General features: G+C 40.9%; 1 protein-coding gene and 1 non-coding gene across 4 annotated transcripts in view; both read right to left on the reverse strand.

The window, feature by feature from the left end:
* Positions 1-1,756: 1,756 nt before the first annotated feature.
* oxsr1b (oxidative stress responsive kinase 1b) overlaps positions 1,757-23,213 on the reverse strand; it is a 250,226-nt gene continuing 228,769 nt past the window's right edge. For 2 of the 3 annotated variants that reach the window (XM_041189580.1, XM_041189579.1), the window contains 4 exons: positions 8,644-8,696; positions 6,857-6,925; positions 6,335-6,399; positions 1,757-2,844 (listed from right to left, as the gene is read on the reverse strand). In XM_041189580.1, the coding sequence (XP_041045514.1) occupies positions 2,770-2,844; positions 6,335-6,399; positions 6,857-6,925; positions 8,644-8,696 (262 nt within the window). In that variant the 3' untranslated portion in view covers positions 1,757-2,769. Of the gene's footprint in view, positions 2,845-6,334; positions 6,400-6,856; positions 6,926-8,643; positions 8,697-23,213 lie in introns of those variants that run through there. The other variant, XR_005943301.1, reaches the window with a different exon arrangement.
* LOC121279464 lies at positions 18,645-18,763 on the reverse strand. Its single transcript, XR_005943405.1, has one exon. It is a non-coding gene; the product is annotated as a 5S ribosomal RNA (ribosomal RNA).

The following is a 23,213-nucleotide window of genomic DNA, read 5'->3' on the forward strand; positions in this document are numbered from 1 at the left end:
TGTCTATACAGACTTAGAAAAAAGAGAAAGTTGTTAAAAATCATGCAGGTGGGTCATGTAAAAGATCCTATAATTCCCATGTGCTGGAAGACAAATTGAAACAGGTTCCCTGCTAAAGCCAAAATTCATATTCTCAAATTATTCAAAAGCCACTGAATGGATACCAAGGCCAACAGTGAAAGACTTAGTAATTTTAAAATGATAAAAAACATATGTAATATTTACACAGTAGTACAATTTATCAATCAAGTTTAAGTGCAGTTATTCTGAAAAGTACCTGCCTCTTATAGGCATCCCTTTCAAATTTCAAGTTGATTGTTTTTCAAAAGTATTTCAAAAGCACCACAAGTCTAATCAACTTAACTATGTGATTATGTGGCTCCAGTTACTCCTCCATAAGTCTTTCCTTTCATGTGTATATTTTCAAACTGGGGTCCACATGGTCATCAGGTTTGTGTCCATCAGAGGCTGGGTGTACAACAGCCCATGAACTCTGCTCCTGAACAATTCTGGATTTTATTCTGCACTTGATTTTCAGTCAGAGAGGAAAGGCGACTTTATAGCAGCATCTAAGATGGCTGAAGGATTAGAAAAAGTAAGTGGGAAATATTGCTCGAAATTATGACCGTAGAACAAAGGGCATAGGTCAAACTAATGAAAGATAAATTTGGAACCAGTATCAGGAAATAGATCTTCATTCAGTGAGACCAACACTTGGAATGGAATTCCAGACAGGCTGGTGAATAACTTGGAATCAATTAAGAAAATTTGATGCAGCAATTGGTAAAGGAAACTGTAGGATCTTCCTAGGTGGATGAATTAAGATAGATTAAAAGCCCTTCTCAGCTTTAAGTATGACTAAGCACATTATTTTGTCTAATGTTAGCATTGCTCTTCTGGTAGCTGACAGTGCTGCAGAAGTTAGGACAGGAATTCCCTTGGATGTGTTAATAATTGCAGGGTGGCAGTGGGGGTTGCGGGGGAAGGGGGGGTAGCACAGGGGTCATTTATATAGAAAAGTTTGAAAACCTTTTAAAGGCAACAAAGTGTCTCAATTTTTAGAATTTTGTTTAATGAATTGAGACATTCATGGAAAGCTCAAGCCTCACCTACCTCCTCAAACTGATGGGCCCGCCCAAAATGTGCAATACAAGGCAGCAAGTGTTCTACAAGGCAATATAACCAACTTTGTCTGCTCTTCCATTAAGTGCTGACTGATGCTATACAGGGTCTCTATTGCATTTCCTATGCAAATAGTATCACAAGACTAATTTGTTGCATTCAGGATAGTGTTGTCACTGAAAGTTTGGTAAAGCATGAATGGTGGGCATGCAAAATTCTCAAACTACGTTGAATTGAAAGGAAAAAAAAAAATCAACAATTTGATTACGCATCCTGCTCAAACTTAGAGGTATTTGAGACAGTTTGGCACCAGGGTGACACACTGCAGATCCATCAGTGGTGAGGGGGGTTTGGAGTAATGGGTTATGAGGATCACACTGGAATATTATAGTGCAACTTTAAGGTGTATTGGCTTATGTGCGATCCTTTGTATAGTACCAATACATTGCGCAATATTGCACTGGAGCTTATTTAATGTTGCATATTTCATATTTTCATTTTGCAACCGAAAGATGAGTCCCAAGAAGCAAGTTTAACAAACCAACATGTGGTCTTACTCAAAGCTACAGGACATCGCAGAAGTCTAACAGGACACTCTCAATCTATGAAGAGAATTACAAGATACAATTGGCTGTTCAGCAGCTGAAATTTTTAAATTTATTTTTGTACTAAAAGATCTGACAGTTCAAAAAATTTTCCTCTTAATACGAACTTCTCACACTGGTACTAGGAGAAGAATAAACCAATTGCAGGGTCAATTTTTTTTTTTAAAATGCACACTCCATCTGCAGATTATAAAGGTGGGCTACAGATTGTGTCATAATACGTTATATTATATAAATGAAAAAATGAAAAGAAATGGCTTCACCCTCAGTGATTTCTTTCTCATTAATATTTATATTCCGGTTTTATCATTACCATATATAAACAAAATAAAACTACTTTAGATCATGTCAAAGGCAGTTAATGATGTGCCCGGGTAGTTCTAGTGCGCAGTAAACGCAAACAAAAAAAAAACCAGACGTGCAGCCCATTATTCTTGGGTTGCAGCCCTTTGAAAAGTACAAATCAGATGAACTTCACTTTAAAAAAAAAAACATCAGCATTGCTCTTAAGTTCATTTTAATCTTTGTAAAGCGGGTGCTTAATGAAAACTAATCACAAGTTAAGAATGAGTTACGGCAATCTCAATTTTTTCATCTGTTGCACTAGTTCTCGAGTACCACGGGGAAGAGGTTTTTTTCTATAGCTGATCAGTAAAGCTGTGTCAAAAAATAAGGCAATTTTAAAAAAGGGTGTTGGCAGTGGGGGAGAAACGATGAGGGAAAATAGGTGAGAGCTGACAATTCTGCAGTTCGCCTACAGAGGGCACCCCTTATCTTGTGAGAAATCTGCAAGCTGGAAAGCTCTGGAAAGCTCCTGATGGCGATTATTCCATTGTTAGGGTACTGCAAGCAAATGCTCAATTCACTTTCTATTTGTCAATTCTTTGTCACAGGGCAAGAGGGGCGGGGAGACAGACTTAAATGCTGCAACTTCTACGGGCAACGTCATCACTCTTTGGCAGTACAAGTTTCCTCAGGCCAACACCAGTGAGATACCTATTCACAGATGGGGTCAGCAGGTTTTTATTTGTTGTAGTGTGACTTAACTAATGGTAAGTTGTGCAAATCCTATGAGTTTAACATCATCAGGAATATCTGATTCTTCAACACCGGAAGCCTGTGGATCAAAAAAATATGCTTTAATATCAATAACATTAAAAAAGGTACACATGCATGAACTTGCTGTCATTTTCCCAATATAAATTCCTGTGACATTTATAATGGCAACTGCCTACGGAAACCTTTAGAATGTAACTGCACTGTCCAACCACTTTAGTTCCGCATCTTCGAACTCAACCCGTACGGCAGGCTGAGTGCCACGCTCCTTATCAACCCAAAAACATTGCCCTCAGTTTTGTCATTTAACTGTAAGTATTTTATACATTATTTTGATATAAGGACAGAAGGTCAGTCTTCAAAATGGGGACTCCGTTACCTCTGCACATCTTGCTCTAACCCTTCTTTGCCCGAAGGCTACATTTGGTCTTGAAACTCTTGTATTCATTGCTATGGGAGATTGTCTAGCATTATACTAAGTTCTGTTTTTGAGCCATGGAGAACAGCAAGTCCCTAGTTCATTTCGTAATCTTTGTTGAGTTAGTTAATTTCAGCCAGTACAGTATTAGTCAGGCTGCTCCAAGCAGTCTGACTACCCCTGTCATCAGGATGGGAAAGCTATCAGCATTCCAAGTTCCCAATCATGAATTTGAAATCAAATGGCGAACCTCGCTGGAAGGTCAGTGTGCATGAGTCAGTGTGCATGAAGGTCAAGCAATTTACTGAGTAGAATTAGACCAGGTGGTAGAAACACTGGCACAGACTTGATACAAACTGCCAATTTTACATGCTTAACAGTTATGATTCTTTTAGAGGCTTGCTGACTAAAATGCCACCTAGGAATGAAAAAGCATACATCCATTAATGGTCCATGTTTCCACATAATGAGGGGTCACTTAAGTGGTGTATTGCAGTCATTCAGAAAAATATATGGCAATTGGGGAAGTAGAGAAGTTGAGTTGACAGAAGCAGAGAACTTTCCCTGCAAAACAATCAACACTTGGGCAGAAGGCGCCATTAGTGGCCGCCAATGGTGATCAACAATTAGTTTCATTGTCCTAAGTCAGGCCCTTTGGGCAAGAAGAAGAAAAAGCTAGGTCAGAATTTTTATTTTATATATTTTGTGGGAGATTCATGAACTGATGAGACAGAGTGAGGGTCCAGATTCTTAACAATGGTGAAGCTATTAATGTACATGATATTTTTCTTTTAGAGTTTAGTCTATGGGTTTGTCTTAATTGGATTAAAGCCAGCTAGTCTGGGTGCTTTGATATGTACTAGTTTTTGATATGTAAGAGAGATAGCGTGCATTTGCATTTTTTGAATAGAGCATTCAAGAAGTGGGGTGAAAATTTGACACCTGTGTAGCAGCTACCAAGCAATATGTTTATATTACTAATAAAATTAGTACTATGGAAGGGTCTTCATTGTTAAAAGGTGAAAGTCAAAGAGGTTGCTGACACAATGAGAATTAACATTCAATGGGGCTGGTAGGTATATCTTCAGTAGTTTTCGGGTGTGCAGGCAGAGGCAATGTAAAATCAAAAGGCAGCTGCAAGCCTTCCAACTGGCTCCACAGTGAAAGGAACCTCATTTTGAATTTGTAAGGTGAAAATGCTTTGTCTGGTGTTTGGTTAAGTCTATGGGTTGCTGTTGCCTTAATGAAGATTAGTTTGGGAATTTGTTAAAAGTTATGATAGTAATTTGTAGCCATGTGTATATATATTGTAACATGTGTAAATTAATAAAATGTTTAATTTAGTTTAATGTAAAACCTCGAGAACTAGTGGTCTGATTCCTGAGTTTAGTGTCGCATCTCAAACATAACACTTAAAAATTATAGGTTATGACAGTTGTTTAAAGTTTCCCTCTGGGGTTTTTAAATAATGCCGCTTTACCAACTGTATGGATCATAACAGAAGGCTTAATTTCTACCAAATGAAAGCTAAACATACTCCACATTGAATGATTAGGCTCATTTCTATCAACACTTGGCACCTAGAAAGGTTTACATAGACAGTCCTTTTATCTTCTTTAATATTTGTTCATGGGATGTGGGCATCACTGGCTAGGCCAGCATTTATTGCCCATCCCTAATTGCTCCCTTTTCGGAGGGCATTTAAGAGTCAACCATGTTGCTGTGGGTCTGGAGTCATATGTAGGCCAGACCAGGTAAGGACAGCAGATTCCCTTCCCTAAAGGACATTAGTGAATCAGATGGGTTTTTACGGCAATTGGCAATGGTTTTGTGGTTATCATGAGACTTTTAATTCCAGATTTTTATTGAATTCAAATTTCACCATCTGCCGTGGTGGTATTCGAACCCGGGTCCCCAGGGCATTACCCTGAGACTCTGGAATACCAGCCCAGTGAAAATACCATTCTGCCACAACCTCGCCCATCAGGGGGGGAGGGGTTGCGGGAAAGCACATAGTATAGGAAGATTCCAAAAAAACAATAAAAGTCAGGTAACTGCAAATTAGGAACAAAATTATTTTACTTCTAATCAGATAAAGCTTTTGAACATTTATGAATGAATGGTTAGAATACTGAGGCGATGGGAGTTGGAGGAGAAAGTCTGTTCTGCTGTCTTGTCAAAATGTTATTCTGACTTTCACAACATCTCAAAGCCCAAAATTCAATAATCCTACACTGTGAATTTGCAGCACAAAAACACACCCCAAGCACGCTCAGATTGAGCAATGAAATGAGATCAGTGCCACCTCATCTCAACTTGTCAAACACCCAGCATAAAACAGATCATTCAGCACCTGGCTGAAATTACTGTCAGCAACTGCTGACTGATCAACATGTGCCAATTCGTCTTATTGCTCCATGCTTCTCCAGGTAAACAGCAGGATTTTGCTGCAAGAACATGTACGTATAAAGAACATAGCAAGCAGCAATGTAGTTAGAAAACAAAGAGTAAGCAAAAATGTACAATTAACTAATGACAGAAAATACACAATGGGGTGTATTGCTGCCTGTACCCCAGTGCCAACTCCACAGTGCAACATCTACTCTAATCCAATATGCCTCTTTTACTACATCCACACCTCAAATGTACTTGTGAAAATCTAACAAATACGACAGCACAATCACCCAACTTGTAAATTGTATATCCAAAATTAAAAATCATCCCTGTAAACGAAACCTGATTTCCTGCCTTACTAAGTATATTGTCAATACTAATTATGAGAGCTGTGGAAGCTCAAGCATTGAGCACGTTCAAGACAGAAATTGATAGACTTTTGGTGACAAATTACATCAAGGGATATGGAGATAGTGCAGGAAAGTGACATTGAGGTAGATGATCAGCCATGCTCTAACCGAATGTTGGAGCAGGCCTAATGGGCTGAATGGCCTACTTCTGTTCCTATGTTCTTATGTTTTAGACATAAGGGAGACCAAGCCTACTGAGGGCTCCAACTGACTTCCAAGCATGTACATGTCTCAAATTAAAATCCTGCAATGGACATATCTATATCCTTTCCTGAATCTGAAACATCAGTGAACAGTGACTCAAACTAGTACAGAAAAGTTATACTCACCAATTTGAAAGTGACAGATCTATTTGCAGCTGGTTCATCCACTATTTTCTGTAGATTTGCTGCAACTAATTAAAAATAAGTTAAATATTTAATCATTTATACTTGAAAAATATATTCAAGAAATTTAAACCCCTAAGATTAATCCTAACCGTACTAATAGTGAATCTATCCTGATTTATTATTTACTGAGTTTGTTCTGAGATAGCACTTTGCATCAAAAGAGACCACAACCAACTAAGACGCTCTAATATCTTGAGAAGGCAGTGGTGGGTTTTTATAACAACCCAATAGCTTCACAATCACATTTATTAATACTAGCTTTTCACTTCCTTTATTTCAGAGCAAAATTCAAGTTATCAAGTACCATGGTGCGATTCGAGCTTACATTCTCAGTATTATTAGTGCAGGTCGCTGGATTACTAGTCCAATATTGTATCCAGTATGACAGGCTGCGCGACAGAATATCTCCCAAAAGATTCTTCAAATTCAGAAACTATACAGTGCAGTCTTGGCAATAATTACCTATTACTACGTCTTTTCCATCAACCAGGCCCGCAGACACAAGTTCTTGAGAAACACCATCTGCTGTATCTGCCAGAAAATGTATGAACTTGTTAATTACAGCTGGTCAATGCGTTACACCTATTTAAAAATTTTAGTGATTGTCTATAATCTGAACTCCATATTATGTACTTGTGTTTGACATGAAAGATATTTTTGCCTTTATCAATGGATGGGTTAGTACTGCTCAGTGTGGAACTCAAGTATCCAGACAATTTAATCCAAGGTCAAGGATGTCACGGAGCAGCTGAAGACACTGAAGGAGGGGGGGATGTACACTCAGTGGTTGTGGTCTATATCAGTGCATAGGTAGAAAGAGGGGTGAGATCCTACAGGTAGATTTTGGAGAACTAGGAAGGAGACTAGCAAAAGCAGGACCTAAAGTTGGTATCTTCTAGATTACTCTTGGTGTCATGCACTAGTGAGTACAGAAATAGAAGGATAGAGCAGGTGAATGTGTGGCTGGAAAGGAGGGAGGATTTCAGATTCCTTGGACATTTAGATGGATTCTGAGAGAGAAGAGGTATGTACAGTCCAGACAGGTGCACCTGAATAGAGCCGGGTTCAAGGTCCTTGTAGGTTTATGAGTGCTTTTAAACTAACAGGGATCTGGGAACCTGGAGGTAACAGAGGAGAAACAAGGTTTACAGAGAATTGAGAGATGCAAATAGTACTAGATTGGTAGATAGCAAGGTATTAGGATAGGGTAAGAGTGAGGCAATGCAATGATGAACATGGAGAAAATGAAAAGGTGGGAATTAGAATAAGGACAGCTCAGAAAAAAAAAGTAATAAATGTCACCATCAGCCAACTTCCAAAACAATTGGAATTATCTAGAAAGCAATGTGCCAATTCTTAATATTCAGCACCCTGAAAGGCAAGCCCTTTTCAACAAGGTATGCTTTTGGTTTGGAAGGTCATTACTATGTAGTGACTTAGTTTATCTACTTATTAACTCCAGTCATTTCAACAATGGTCTGGGTGAACTGATGTTTATTAAAAAGACATTTAAAAGGATGTTGAGGATTGCAGAACAGCTGGCTCAGTACATTTTATAAAGCTGTCACAATATGGGGCTTTCAGGCAATATTCAGAATTACACTTGGGGATGGTACAAAGCTGCATCACAATTCAGGAACATTCAGAATCTAAGAATCTTGTGGAATCTAAGTATAGTCAGCACAGAGTACCAGATGGCTATGCCCACCACTATGTACAAAGTTGTTTCGAGTCTTAGTTATGCTGTTCTATGGAGGTGTTAAAACAGAGAGAAGTCAGTTTAGTAACTAAGCTTTAGTTACTTTGAGCAGTATCCCTATCATCTAGCTATGCAGTAGCAATCAAGGATGCTGGCCAGGAGCATATCAATAATGCAATGCCTCCCACAGTACAAGGTGACCAAAAAAAAAAATCACACCGAGTCATCCAAACTCCTAAATTGGTAACCTTTTTATTGGCGTTTTGGATTTCAGTGTCATGTGTGTGTAGCTTCATATCCCAAACCTGTGCACTGCTCGTCACAGATTGAGAGTTGCAGCCAAAAGGTTGATTGGGTGTGTGGGGAATGGAAACATGTTGCTGCAGTAGTATTTCTCCTGGGGCTGGGATTAAGACACCTTAGTGGGGCAGAGTAAAGGAACATAGCTAATCCATAAATCCTCAATAATGACAGCAGGTTCCCAACATTGAGATCCCTCACCTGAAGCATGAAATTAAAAATGAGAAGTAAAAGTGGAGGAACATCTTACCTCTACCTGGAGTAAATTCAAATCTTATGTCATTCAGCTCCTTCTTCAAATTTCTAGGGGGAAAGATGACATTTTTAAATATAACAGACACTTGGAGCAGTGATATAATAGTCTGATTGATAGACAATAAATGGAAGGTACAAGATAGTAATGAATGAAGAATTTATTTAACATTGTACATAATCAGGCTCATTATGAACTTTATTGAAATTATAATCTATCATCAAGGGATGCTTTTTTCATGCATTTTAGTACATACTAGCTTTTTATAGAGAGCACAAATCCCTTTATTTCTCCCCCTTTTCAGTGGGTGTCATGCACAGCTGAGGGCAGGTCACTCATTGTCAACATAGTGTATAACATATTCTTTAAAATTTATTTTGCTTTTATATTAGCGTTTAATTCACTGCCATTTCTCTTCCAAGAATTCCCACTTTGAAAATATTCTGTTCTCTCCAATGGGATTTCCACTGGACTATCTTGTTCACCTTCATGGATTTCTAGTTCAATTCTTGTGTTTTATCAGCTATCCACCAAATTTCTTTCACAGCAACATCTCTTTCCTCAGCAACTGTCTCTGGCTCCAACTTATTCCATGTGGATTCCAACTGAAATTCCACCCTCCATGTTGTGGATATACTCATAATTACAGATATCTCCTAAGCATTCATCATATTCCTCAAACCATTGTTCTTGACAGACCTTGAGATCCACAATCAATGCCACATACACCACATGCATGCTCTTGACTTCTCTCTTCAGCAGACTGACCCGCTATTTCAAAGCAGTCATGGCCCACAGTTCCATTTCATCCTTTGCCTCATCCAGCACTTCAACAAAAACTTTATTTTCCTTTAAGGTTTGAAGGGTCATAAGCTTTAATAGTTCATGGGTACCAACACCCATCTGGATCCTTTTGCCCTCCACTTCCCTCTGACTCCATTCCTTCTTTGAATATCACCCCTTGCTGTGTTTTAGAGACCTCACCTTCTCTGACCCAGAACAATCTAACTTTCGTGAAGGCCTCAACTTCATCCCCTTGTGTCTCCACCCCATTGAAGTTTGAGCTCGGCATGACTTCACCTCTGTGCACACTTATTTGGCCAGGTGTTTTCCCCTTGCTAAGCAAATATTTTTAACCCTCTTCAGAATTCCCCCTCCACCTGGACCCCTCCCTCCCCCTTCTTCCTCTCTTGATCTTTTCATTGAGAACGGCCAGCATAATGCTGACCGTCTCAATTTCTCTGCTCCTCTCACTCACTCACTCTAATCTATCTCCCTCTGAACTTGCAGCGCTCTGTTCTCTCAGGTCCCACCCTAACATAGTAATCAAACCTGTTGACAGGTTTGATAACTATTATTGTCTGGTGTAATGCCTTCTACTGAGCAGAGGGCAAATGTCGATTCTCTGATACTTTTCCCCATCTCCCCTTGGATTATGACCCCACGACTGAATGTCAAGCCATTTTTTCCAGGAGTGTCACTGACCTCATCCTCTATGGGGGCATTTATCACCAGTACCTCCAACCTCAGTCCCCCTACCCTAAACAGCCCGTTTCTACCTCCTTCTCAAAATCCACAAGCAGGACTGGCCTAGTCAACTCATTAGACAGAATTTAATACAGCCAGTGGGGAGCCTGCCAGAAAAAGTGGATCTCCGGGAGCCTTGAGGGAATGAAGTCCCTAATTGGCAATGTTCCCGGCTCCATGGGAGACATTTAATTGCTGCACTTCCCCCAGTAGACTGGAAATCTCATCCCCAAGAGCTGCCAACCAGAGACTGGGAGCTTTCTAATCTCAGCAATATCGGGAATACTGGAGAAAGAGGTGACAGAGGGTGCCTGAGAAGGACTGAAATGAAGAATGTACCACATATCCCATGAAAAGGATGGTGCAACTAGTACCCACAGCAACACCCTTTATTTGGGTGAAGCTGTTTAATATATGAACAAATTCAGTCAAGTGAAGGTAGTGGCAGATGGGGATTGGTTGGCCCTTCAAGTAAGAAGAGAGAACTCTTAGCTCCATCCCCCACTGATGGTCTGCAGAGGTTTTAGACATTCACTTTAAAAAAGGAGAAAGTTGGGTAAGGAAACTGGGGAAACCATTAGTGACAGAGGGCAGTGGAAGAGTCAGAGATGTAGGGGAAGAGACTGGTCAAGGGGAGAAAAAAGAAGTTGAGGCCGGAAGAAATCAGCTCAGTGAGGTAGGAACGGGCTGAAACATTGGGTGGAATTTACGCCTCCCTCCCTGAAGGGAGTTTCAAGGTAGGGATTGGCCGTTTGATGGGGTGGGGGGGAGGGTGAGGAGCAAGGACCTTGCCATTTTCCCGCTTCCCCAAACCCTGATTAAGTCCTGGGTGGGCAGGCTTCCTGTCGGATGCCAATAATTTCCCACTAAAGGATGTCAACCAGCAGCTCCCCATGTGGGGATACCAACAGGCAAACTGTCAGGCTTGCCTGTAGCCTAGTAGCAGTAGCTGGTGCCAGTAATTCATCAGGATCTTCACCAAGGGTTTCTGGAGAAAGCAAAGTGAGGATGGGGTGGCAGTTGCTCAGAGGGGGTCTCCAGCGAGGGAGAGATAGTAGGGTTGAGCTCGACTTCCCTAAGCTGGGTCCATTGATCAGGTATGGAGTGCCTTTGAACAAAGGAACCCCTCCCTCAGCCCAACAAGGCTGCAGGCAAGCCTGACAGTTTGCTTGTTGATATCCCCACACGGCAAGCCACTGGTTGATGTCCTTAAATGGAAAATTATTGGCATCCGGACAGTAAGGCCACCCACCCAGGACTTTATCAGGGTTTGGGGAAGCAGGAAAATGGCAGGGTCCTTACTCCTCACCCTCCTGCCCTATCAAACGGCCAACCCCAACCTTGAAACTCACTTCAGAGGAGGGAGACATTAAATTCTACCCATTGTTTCAGCCCGTTCCTGCCTTACTGAACTAATTTCTTCTGGTCTCAACCTTTTTTTCTCCCCTGTCCAGTCTCTTCCACTGCCCTCTGTCACTAATGGTTTCCCCAGTTTCCTAACCTTAACTGTCTCCTTTTTAAAGTGAATATCCAATACCTCTACAGACCATTGTGGTGGCGGATGGAGGTAAGAGTTCTCTCTTCTTACTTGAAGGTCAACCAGTCCCCATCCACCACCACCTTCCTCTAATTGAATTTGTTCATATATTAAACAACTTCTTCACCGAAATGAAGGGTGTTGCTCTGGGTGCCTGCATGGTTACTAGTTGCACCATCCCTTTCATGGGATGTGGTACATTCTTTGTTTCAGTCTCTCTCAGGCACCCTCTGTCACCTCTTTCTCCAGTACATTAATGACTGCCAGTGCCCTTTCTTGCTTACACCCAGAAGTGGAAAACATCAACTTGCTTCAATTTTCCAGCCTTCTCTCACCTTTACACAGTCCATTCTGACCCTTGCCTTCCTCGACTTCTCTGCCTCCATTTCTGGGGATAGACTATCAACCAATATTCACTATAAACCCACTGACTCTAGTTACCTTGATCACATTTCTTCACACCCCATTTTCTGTAAGGACTCCAATCTATTCTGCATTGCATCGGTTTGGACAACGTGACCTTCTGATAACTTTCTTTTTCCCTCAACAAGGATTCCCCTTCCCTTCCCACCCACCATCCCCCAACCACTGTGGTTGACAGGGCCCTCAAACTTGTGGACCAGCTCCTTTCAAACACCTCTATTCCTTCAGCAAGTGTGACCCCGAACTTGCCATTTTACTTCGCCCACTTGTACCCACTCTGAGCTTAGCCTACTAGTGTTCCAATGAAGCTCAATACAAGCTCGAGGAGCAGTTCTCACCTTTTGACTGGGTCTTCTGGACTCAACATTGAGTTCAACAAAAACAGAATTACCTGGAAAAACTCAGCAGGTCTGGCAGCATCGACAGAACTTGAGTTCGAGTCAGAAAATCATTCAAAGAAGGAATGGAGTCAGAGGGAAGTGGAGGGCAAGAAGGATCCAGATGGGTGTTGGTACCCATGAACTATTAAAGCTTATGACCCTTCAAACCTTAAAGGAAAATAAAGTTTTTGTTGAAGTGCTGGATGAGGCAAAGGATGAAATGGAACTGTGGACTCGAACTCAAGTTCTGTCGAAGGGTCATGAGGACTCGAAACGTCAACTCTTTTCTTCTCCGCCGATGCTGCCAGACCTGCTGAGTTTTTCCAGGTAATTCTGTTTTTGTTTTGGATTTCCAGCATCCGCAGTTTTTTTTGTTTTTATCTTTGAGTTCAACAAGTTTGGTTCATAACCTCGGCACTCATTTTATTTTGAATTTCTTTGCTTTTTTTCCTCATTTCTTTTTACTCTGTATTTGGACTACAGCTACCCTGCCATTCGCACCTCTGCCAGAAACATCTCTCATTTCTTTACCTATCATGTTAATATTTCTCTGGTCTTGCACCATGAAACCTTTTGTCAGTTAATCGCTCCTGTCCTCTATGCTATCTTAGCTTGTTCTTCCTTTGATACTTCCCCATTTCATTTTTCAAAACCTATTATATTTCTAACTTTCACAATTCTGATGAAAGGTCACACACCTAAAACTGTGTTTTTCTCTCTGCTAGACCTGCTTAGCATTTTCAGTTTTTAAATTCAATATCCAAAATCTGCAGTATTTTGCTTTTGTACTCATTGTCAATCAATCCATAGTGCTGGGAGCACTCAGCAGTGTTGTGAAGATTATCCTTTAGCTTTCTCTTTCCTATGTTGTAAAAGAATAACAGACGCTTAGATCACAAATGTAATGATGTGGTGCCATACGCCAGGGAACTAACATGTTCTCCCATCAAACATCAAGGTTCCCATTTACTGTGCCATAAAACATTTTTTTTTTTTACATTCATTCATGGGATGTGGGCATCATTGGCTAGGCTAGCATTTATTGCCCATCCCTAAATGCCCTCTGAACAAGGGCAGTTAAGAGTCAACCATATTTGCTGTGGGTCTGGAGTCACATGTAGGTCAGACCAGGTAAGGACTGCAGATTTTTTTCCCTAAAGGACATTCGTGAACCAGATGGGTAATTACAACAATGGTTTTGTGGTCATTAGACTTTTAATTCCAGATTTTTATCGAATTAAAATTCCACCATCTGCTGTAGAGGGATTCAAACCCAGATCCCTGAGTCTCTGGATTACCACTGCCTCCCTCCAGGCAATTAATTATCTTATATAGCTCTATAAAAGGCCCCTATTAATCACTCAGAATTTTCTCTTTATCTACAAAAGTGTTAAAAACAATTATATTTTTCATTATTTACAGATGTGTAAAAATATAGTAAATGAAAGTGGTCTTAAAGCACTTAGGGTTATTTTGACAAACTACTCCAGCTTCACTTTCATTAATTAGAACATCAGAACTACATAACAGAATTACTAATATCCCCCAACTTAGCTTTCACTTCCAATGTGCTCCTCAGCACCATGCAGTGCCATTGTGTACTCAAAGGAAGAAAGAAAAGGCTGGTCAACAAAACAGACTCATGGAATAGGAGTGTCAGTGTCAGCTTGGATAAAAAAAAAATTGATTTAAGGACAGAAAACTGCAAACCATGTAAATGAAAGCACAATGCTGTAGATGTTGGGAATCTGAGATATGAAATAAATTCAGAAAACTCTGGAAGGTCTGGCAGCATCCGTGGAGAGAGAAACCTGGAGGAAAGTAGACAGTGGTATTCCCCGCTTTTATATATAGACAACCTGCACTTTGGAACAGAGTAACATTTCAAAATACGTCCATAATACCAAACTTATAGATGTGGCAAACAGCAAGGATGATACTAATCGATTTCCACAGAACATAAGGTAAGCTAGCAGAATGCGCAGACAAGTGGCATATGGAATTTAATATAGGTAAATGTGAAGTGACCCATTTAGGTGGAAAGGATAGTGAGAAGCAATAAAAACTTAGTGACACAGTTCTAAAGGGCAGGGACAGGGGAACCTGGGAGTTCATGCACTAGATCTTTGAAGGTGTCATGACATATTGAGAGAATAAATTAGAAGAGCATACAGTTTAGGATCTTGGGCTCCACAGGGGTCCTGAGCGCAAAAGCAGTTAAGTTATGCTAAATCTTAGTAAAGTTCTGGTGAGGCCACAACTAGAGTGTAGTGTCTAGTTCTGGTGTGAAGGTCCTTGGGAGGGTGCCAAGGAGATTAACCAAAATGATACCAGGTATAAGGGAATTTAGCTGCAAGGTTGGAGAAGCTGGGGCTGTTCTACCTGGAGCAAAGGAGATTTTATAGCGGAATGCAAGATTATGACATGTTTAGATAAGGTAGACAAAGAAAAACTGCACCCATTAGCTGATGGGTCAAGGACTCAGGCACACAGATTTAAGGCTTTGGGCAGAACATACAGGCGGATGTGAGAAAGCAGCTTTTTTTTAAAAAAACGCAGCAAGTGGCAATGACATGGAACTTTTTACCTATGAGGTTGGTGATGTTGACTCTGTTAGATACCAATTTATAGTGCAACAGTTTGCAGTTAAAATAAAGCTTCCCTTCAGCATTTCATTACCTAGGTGTTAAAATTTTTCCAGTGCTTATTTACTAAAGAACAAAGGATTAAAGCAAACTCATGAACATTCCAACTAAGCTGTTTATGAAGTTGCTACTGTTTAAAGGTGGAATCAAAATTGCAGCGTACAACGGGCAGATTCTATAGCACCAGCTGTTTTGGGCTTCACAGCAAAACAACTTTTGTCAAAAAGAACTTCGATGGAATTAAGAATGATCCCTCAGTTTCTCCTTTCCTAAGGCTTCAAACTGTGCAACTACTTAATTTCCCTCTCTTTCTCCAACAATCTTTGGGCTTTTCAATGTAAGTTTGATATACCCTTGCCATCATTTCCTGATTCACATCATCTTTCGTACCTATTAAAGACTACAAGACGTTGGAGCAGAAGTAGGCCATTCGGCCCATCAAGTCTGCTCCACCATTTAATGAGATCATAGATGATCTGATAACCCTCAAATTCACTTTCCTGTCTTGTCCCCATGACCCTCGATTCCCTTACTGATTAAAAATCTGTCTAGCTCAGCCTTGAACATACTTAACAACCCAGCCTCTATAGCCCTGTGCAGTAAAGAATTCCACACATTCACTGCCTCAGAAGAAATTCCTCCTCATCTCTGTCTTAAATGGGTGGCCCCTTACTCTGAGATTATGCCCTCTGGTCCTAGATTCTCCCACATAGGGCAAAAAAGCTCTCAGCATCTACCCTGTCAAATCCCCTAAGAACCTAATCTGTTTCCATAAAGGCGTCTCTCATTCTTATATACTCCAAATAGTACAGGCCCAACCTACTCAACCTCTCCTCATTAGAAAATCCCTCCATACCCAGGATCAACCAAGTGAACCTTATCTGGACTACCTCCAATGCCAGTATATATTTCCTTAAATAAGGGGACCAAAACTGTTCAGTGTTCTAGATGTGGTCTAACTATTGCCTTGTATAGTTTTAGCAAGACTTCCCTATTTTTATACTCCACTCCCTTTGAAATAAAGGCCAACATTCCATTTGTCTGCCCTATTACATGCTGAACTTGTGTTAGCTTTTTGGGATTCATGCACAAGGACTCCCAAATCCCTCTGTCCTGCAGCCTTCTGCAGTCTTTGTGTAAATAATTTTCAGCTCCTCTATTCTTCCTACCAAAATGCATAACCTCACATTTTCCCACAGTATATTCCAACTGCCAAGTTTTTGCCCACTCACTTAACTTGTAAATATCCCACTGTAGACTGTCATCTGCAAACTTGGTGACAGTACATTCACTTACCTCATTCAAGTCATTTATATTGTAAATAAATGTAGCCCCAGCACTGATCCCTGTGGCACTCCACTAGTTACAGGTTTCATGCTGAAAATGGCCCCCCTTATCCAAACTCTGTCTTCTATTAGTTAGCTAATATCTATCCATGCTAATATACTGCCCCCAACAACATAGGCTCTTAAGTGGCCTAATGTGCAGTACCATATCAAAAGACTTTTGTGCCTCGTCCTTCAACCTTGCATTCAATAAAACTGCAACTCTTGCCCTGCATGAATTTATCATTTGATTACAAAGACATACTAATTTAGGATGACAGCATGTGTAATTAAGCCAGTCGGTTCAGTTAAGTTTTACACAGGTTATAGTTATATTTGCAGTATTATACAGATGAGTATAATGTGATTTAGTCAATTATATTTATTGCTCATGATGTGTGCAAATAACTTCAACTGTGATAAAAGCAGATTAATCTAGTACCAATTATCCACCTCCTTCAAGCTAATACCAATGACCAACTTAAAGATGAAGTCATGACATTAATGGGTTCAGCAGGTCTACATAATACAACGACAAGCATAACTTGTTTCTGCCACAGAAATTTGGAAACGGTTCCACCATAAAATTAAACAACCCGAAAGTGCTTATCTTGGCTCAATGGTAGAAATCTCATCTTGGAGTTAAAAAATTGAGAGCTTAAGCCCGGCTCCAGAAACATTAGCATTTATTTTAGGTTGGCACTTCAGTATGGTACTGAGCGAGAGCTGTACTGTCAGATATACATAATTTAAAACAGATTATCTGATCTCTTGATTGTTTGTAGGATATTGTTATTTGCAAATTGGTCTATGCGTTTTTGCACTTTATGAACAAACATGCAAATGATGTACTTCTGAGGTGAAAAGTTTTTTGGGGCATTGAACTCACAAAAATGTGTAAATGCAAATTATTTTCTTTAAACTATAATGCAATGGAGAACCCAATTATTTGTATTCGTTAAATGGAAATGTAGGCTGAGTAATGCAGAGTTAAAAAAATGGGGTCCAAGATTTGGTAATGAAGAAATTGGACAGAGTATCCAAGAGTAACCAGTGAACACAGTATGCAGAGATCTGGGGACCAAGCAGCAACAATAAATCAATGCACAGAAATGCAGTGAACTGCAACTTAGCGTGCATGCTCTGAATTTGTTAGACAGCAGTTTTGCATGTTGTCAGTGATCATCTTTTTAAACCAAAATGTGGCAGTAGCTTCACCCTGAAAAGAGCAGAGAACATTACTATCAAATGTTCCAAAATAAGGCATGTTCAGGCAGTAAAGATTCACTTTCAAACAAGAACATGTGCAGCACTTTAAAACACACAAACATTGCAGTACAGTGGGGATCATCTACTGTCCAACAGCACTATATGTAAATTGTCAAACAAGAGTCAGTCAAATCTTTTTGCGTTCTCTTAAAGAGCTTGTATTTACATGGTACATTATGTCATTCAAATGTGAGTGCCTCAGATACAACAAATTCATAAGTCACAGATTATGAATGCAAATGAAGCAGCTATATTGCACACAGCAATGTTCAACAAATGAAAGATCAGTTAATCTGTTTGATGTTTTATTAAGAGAAGGATGTTGGCAGGACACTGGAATTCCTGGCTCCTCTTAATAATATTTATTTTTTTCAGCTTTGTAGTTATGGAGCATCAACAAGCCAGGGAAAATCTTCAAAGAACATTACATTATTTGTAATAATGCTGAGTTAGCAGCTACTGAGTACCCTCTTCACTTGTTTTATCATATCCATTACTAGCCATATCAAACATTTTTCAATATTAAGTTGCATTTAAAATTAATCTAAATCACTCGAAATATCTGAATTTATCCCATTACCTTCATGTTCCATTATCTGAATTCTCATACACATTTAAAAAAAAAGCTCTAATGTGCAATTGAATTTAAAAATAACATTAAAGAACAGATGTCCCAGGACGAATTTCTCTGGATACTACTGGATGATGTTTGTCCCTCAAATCACCACCCTCTTGTTTGTAACTCTTTTGAGTACAAACATGTTTTCCATCTGTTCCTAGTCAGATGAAGTTACATTGTTTCATAGTTTGCCATTGTGAGATTTGAACTCTTGATTTTGGGATTACAAACCCAGTACCATAACCACTTGGCTATTTAGGCCAAGCTCTTTAAAGCCTACTGCACCTGATATTCCCAGGCGGTCTCCCATCCAAGTACTAACCAGGCCTGAGTCTGCTTAGCTTCCAAGATCAGACGAGATCGGGCGTTTTCAGACTAGTATGGCCGTAGGCTTATAGTTTTGCCATTGTGAGATGCTGCTATCCAATTAAGTGTACCACCATTGATCATACTCCTTTGTTGATTACATTGAGTTAATTTCCTTCATTCCCAAGAGCTTTCAGGTTGGCCCCAAGCAATTTCTGAAAGCCTAGGTATTATCAAACATCCATCAACTACTATCCTCGTTAATTATGTGTGTAGCTGATGGAAATCCTTAATAATAATTTACTGATCCCATTATATACAGCAAGATAAAAAATCTGTAACTCAGCATCACACTTCTGACTTAGAAGCCCAATCTACTGGTGCTACCTTTGTTTACAGAAAGTGAACTAGTTCAGTCATACCTATGCAGTAAATGTTATGAACATATTCCACCACCTTGAGTCTACAAGCACTCCACATTTTCAATTATTCCTTTGCTAAACTATGCTTCCTGCAGGTTTTGAAAAGTCACTCTTACTCCTGCAATTACAGCAAAATGCTGTTGCTGTAGCTACTCCTACCAGGGGACCTGTCATGGTATGTCATGCTCATCTGTCTTGTTCCATCATCTCACATCCACTGTAGCTTGTGGCACTGCAAGTTGCACACCACTTTCTGGACTGAAAATGTAAATACTACAACAATAGTACCTTTTCTGGACTATTTTGATAAAATCTTATAGCACAACAGATGTGACTCATTTTTTCCCCATTTCTGTCATTATTGGTTCACCTTTTGCATTCTTTGGGCAGAATTTAATGTTCCCAGAGAGGCGAGTTCAGTGGCAGTGGGTGCCATGTGATCAGGCGGAAGGGTGCGAGGTGGAGATCCTGTCACCTCCTCATCTGCCTCCGATTAAGTCCAGGGTGGGAAAGCTTGTCCTTTGGGAGGGAATTTGGCGTCCTTGCCTGGTCTGACCCACGTGTGACACCTGATCCACAACAATGTGGCTGACTCTTAACCGCCCTCTGAAACAGCCTAGCAATCCACTCATTGTACCAAACCACTACGGGAAAGTCAAAAACGAATAAAACCAAAAAGACTACCCGGCATAGACTTAGGCACCGGAAACAACAACAGCATACAGCTACGTTGACCTTGCAAAGTCCTCCTTACTAACATCTGGGGGCTTGTGCTAAAATTGGGAGAGCTGTCGACAGACTAGTCCAGCAACAGCCTGACATATCACACTCACGGAATCATACATTACAGATAATGTCCCAGACACCACCACCCCCATCCCTGGGTATGGCTTGTCCCACCAGCAGGACAAACCCAGGAGAGGTGGCAGCACAATAGTACACAGTCAGAAGGGAGCTGCCCCGAGAATCCTCAACATTGAATTCGGGTCCCATGAAGACTCTTGGGATCAGGTCAAACATATGCAAGGAAACCTCCTACTGAATACCATCTACTTCCCTCCTTCAGTTGATGAATTAGCACTCCTGCACGTTGAACACCACTTGGAGAAAGCAGGGAGGGTGACATGGGCATAGATGGTTCTCTGGGTGGGGGACTTAAATGTTCATTACCAAGAGTAGCTTGGTGGCACCACTACTGACCAAGCATGCCTAGTCCTAATGAACATGTCTGTCAGACTGGGCCTGCAGCAGGTGGCAGGGGAACCAAGAGGGAAAAACCTACCAGACATTTTCCTCACCAAGCTACCCATCACTGATGCATTTGTCCATGACAGTATAGTGACAGCACAGTCCTTGTGAAGAGGAAGTCCCATCTCCACAATGAACATACCCTGCATCGTGCCGTGTAGCACTACCACTATACTAAATGGGATAGATGCAGATCAGATACAGAAGCTCAAAACTGGGCATCCATGAGATGGTGGCCATCAGCAGAATTGTACTCAACCACAATCTGTAACCTGAGTATTGCTCAAAAAAAGTACATGTTAAAGCTTCTTGTCTTGCACTCATCAGGGCACTTGCAAGAATACCAACATAAGGAGGAAAACAACAATTTATACCATATGTGAAGAGGGTGCTGACTGGTTGGCAAGCAGCGTTGCCATGAAGAATGTACCACTGATGGTGATTAACAGTTAACTGCCAAGCATTGTTTGAAATTTAAACCAAGCAGCTTGACCCTGATTGGTCAAGACATTGTCCTTTAGGGGCAACACTGGTTCAGTGAAGAGTGCAAGAGGACATGGCAGAACAGCACCAGACATACTGAAAAATGTGTCGTCAATGTGAAGCTACACCACAGTCTACTTGCATGCCCTCAAGATGCTGGTAGGCTGCCTGCTTGAACCCCTGCAGTCCCTGTGGTGTAGGTATACCTACAGAGATATCAGGGAGTAAGTCCCAGGATTTTGACCCACGACAGTGAAGGAACACAACAATATCATTCCAAGTCAGGAAGGTGAGCGGCTTGGAGGGGAACTTCAGATGGTGGTGTTCCCATGTATCTGTTGCCCTTGTCTTTCTAGATAGTAGTGGTCCTGGGTTTGGAAGGTGCTGTCTAAGGTGGTTTGGGGAGTTCTTGCAGTACTGCCACTGTGCGTGGATGGTGGAGTGAATGTTTGTGGATGGGGTGCTAATCAAGCAAGCTGCTTTGTCCTAGATGTTGTCAAGCTCCGAGTGTTGTTGGAGCTGTGCTCATCCAAGCAAGTGGAAAGTATTACATCGCAATCCTGGCTGTGCCTTGTAGGTAGTGGACAGGCTTTGGGGAATCAGGCAGTTGAATTAACCACTGCAGAATTCCTAGCCTCTGACTTGCTCTTGTAGCCACAGTATTTATATGGCTAGTCCAGTTCAGTTTCTGGTCAATTGTAACCTCCAGGATGTTGATAGTGGGGGATTCAGCAATGAATGTCAAGTTCAGAATTGAATGTCAAGGGCAAGGGTTAGACTCCCTCTTGTTGGAGATGGTCATTGCCTGGCATTCGTGTTACATAAATGTTACTTGCCATTTGTCAGCCCAAGCCTGGATATTGTCCACGTCTTGCTGCATTTGGACATGGACTGTTTCATCTATGACCTTCCTTCCATCATTAGGTCAGAAGTGGGGATGTTCGCTGACAATTGCACAATGTTCAGCAGCATTCACAACCTCAGATATGGAAGCAGTCAACCCCTCCCACCTCCACCCCTCGCCCACCAGCTGACATCACCTCCCTGGGAAGTCCATCCCACCCTACTTGCCCATCTCAGGAGGATCCATCACTGATCCACTGGGTCGGGTCTTGGGGACATGATTTCTACCCTACTGGTGCCTTAGTTAGAGGCCCAAAACTGTCCAGGTAAGCTCCTGATTACTTCGGAATACTACGGGCCTCCTGTGGCAAGGCAATGTGGCACCCCCAGTGGTTCTCCAACTGGTGGGTGTGACCCACATTCACCACCACTAAATTCTACCTCCATCTTGCCTGAAGGTGCTAGTTTCTACAGGGTGTTGTTCTTCGAATGATAAATGGCTCAAATGGCTATTCAAGAGTAAACGCAGAGAGTCAACATCAGCAGCCATTTGACATCACAGCCAATTGTTAACATAGTTTTCAGTGTGTATTGCATACACATTAGTGTGTGTGGGTACAAGTAAAAATATACACAATGGCTGTGTGCACCTCCTGTCAATAATTTACATTGTAAATTCTTGTTTATAATAGAAATGGCTTCCATGGTTGTCATGCTGCAACTATGAATTCCCTCCATTGAATACACTGTGAAGCTAACATTACAAGGAGGATGTAATTACAGCAACTAAATTTACGTAAGTAATTTCCATTCGAAATGTAGACATAAGAATTCATTTAAAAAAAAAAACGAACAACAGGACTTAAAAATGGAGCCCGAATTACAATTTTTGAACCCGGTCCAATTACCCCTACTTCTCCTGAACAACCCCCTGTCAACACCCTCATTCAATGCCACTGGAAATGGAATATTATGTAAATTTTAGATATTTTCCATCTGTGAGAGCTTCTCACTCTGTATCACAAGTTTTTCAGGAGTCATGGATAGTAACCATAAGTACTTTATTTTTATTCTCTCCTTCAGCAAGGCTGAACATGGTCAGTCAAACATCATTGAACTCAGCACACACCAGAAAGTCGAAATGGGATCTATTGGTTAGGGGTCTCCACTATACCCCATAGTTTACTGTGTAAATACATTGTATTTTTCAGATTGTCATGCCTATTAATGACCAAGAGCCCTAAATATCTGAAAATGGACCCTCATTTGGTGGGTAACTGCAATTAATAAGTTGCCAAAATAGAAATAACAACTTGAATTTATGTAATGCCTTTAATGTAGTTAAACATTCCAAGGTGCTGCAAGGGAGCATTGTTAACTAAAGTTTAAAGTTTGTAGGAGATATTCAGACAGGTGACCAAAAGCTTGGTCAAAGAGGTAGGTTGTAAGGAATGTCTTTAACGAGCAAAGAAATGTAGTGGGGTAGAGAGGGAATCCCATTGCTTGGGGTTCAAACAGCTGAAGGCACAGCCAATGTTTG

This window comes from Carcharodon carcharias, chromosome 6 (genome assembly GCF_017639515.1).
Source record: "Carcharodon carcharias isolate sCarCar2 chromosome 6, sCarCar2.pri, whole genome shotgun sequence".
NCBI classification, from domain to species: domain Eukaryota; kingdom Metazoa; phylum Chordata; class Chondrichthyes; order Lamniformes; family Lamnidae; genus Carcharodon; species Carcharodon carcharias.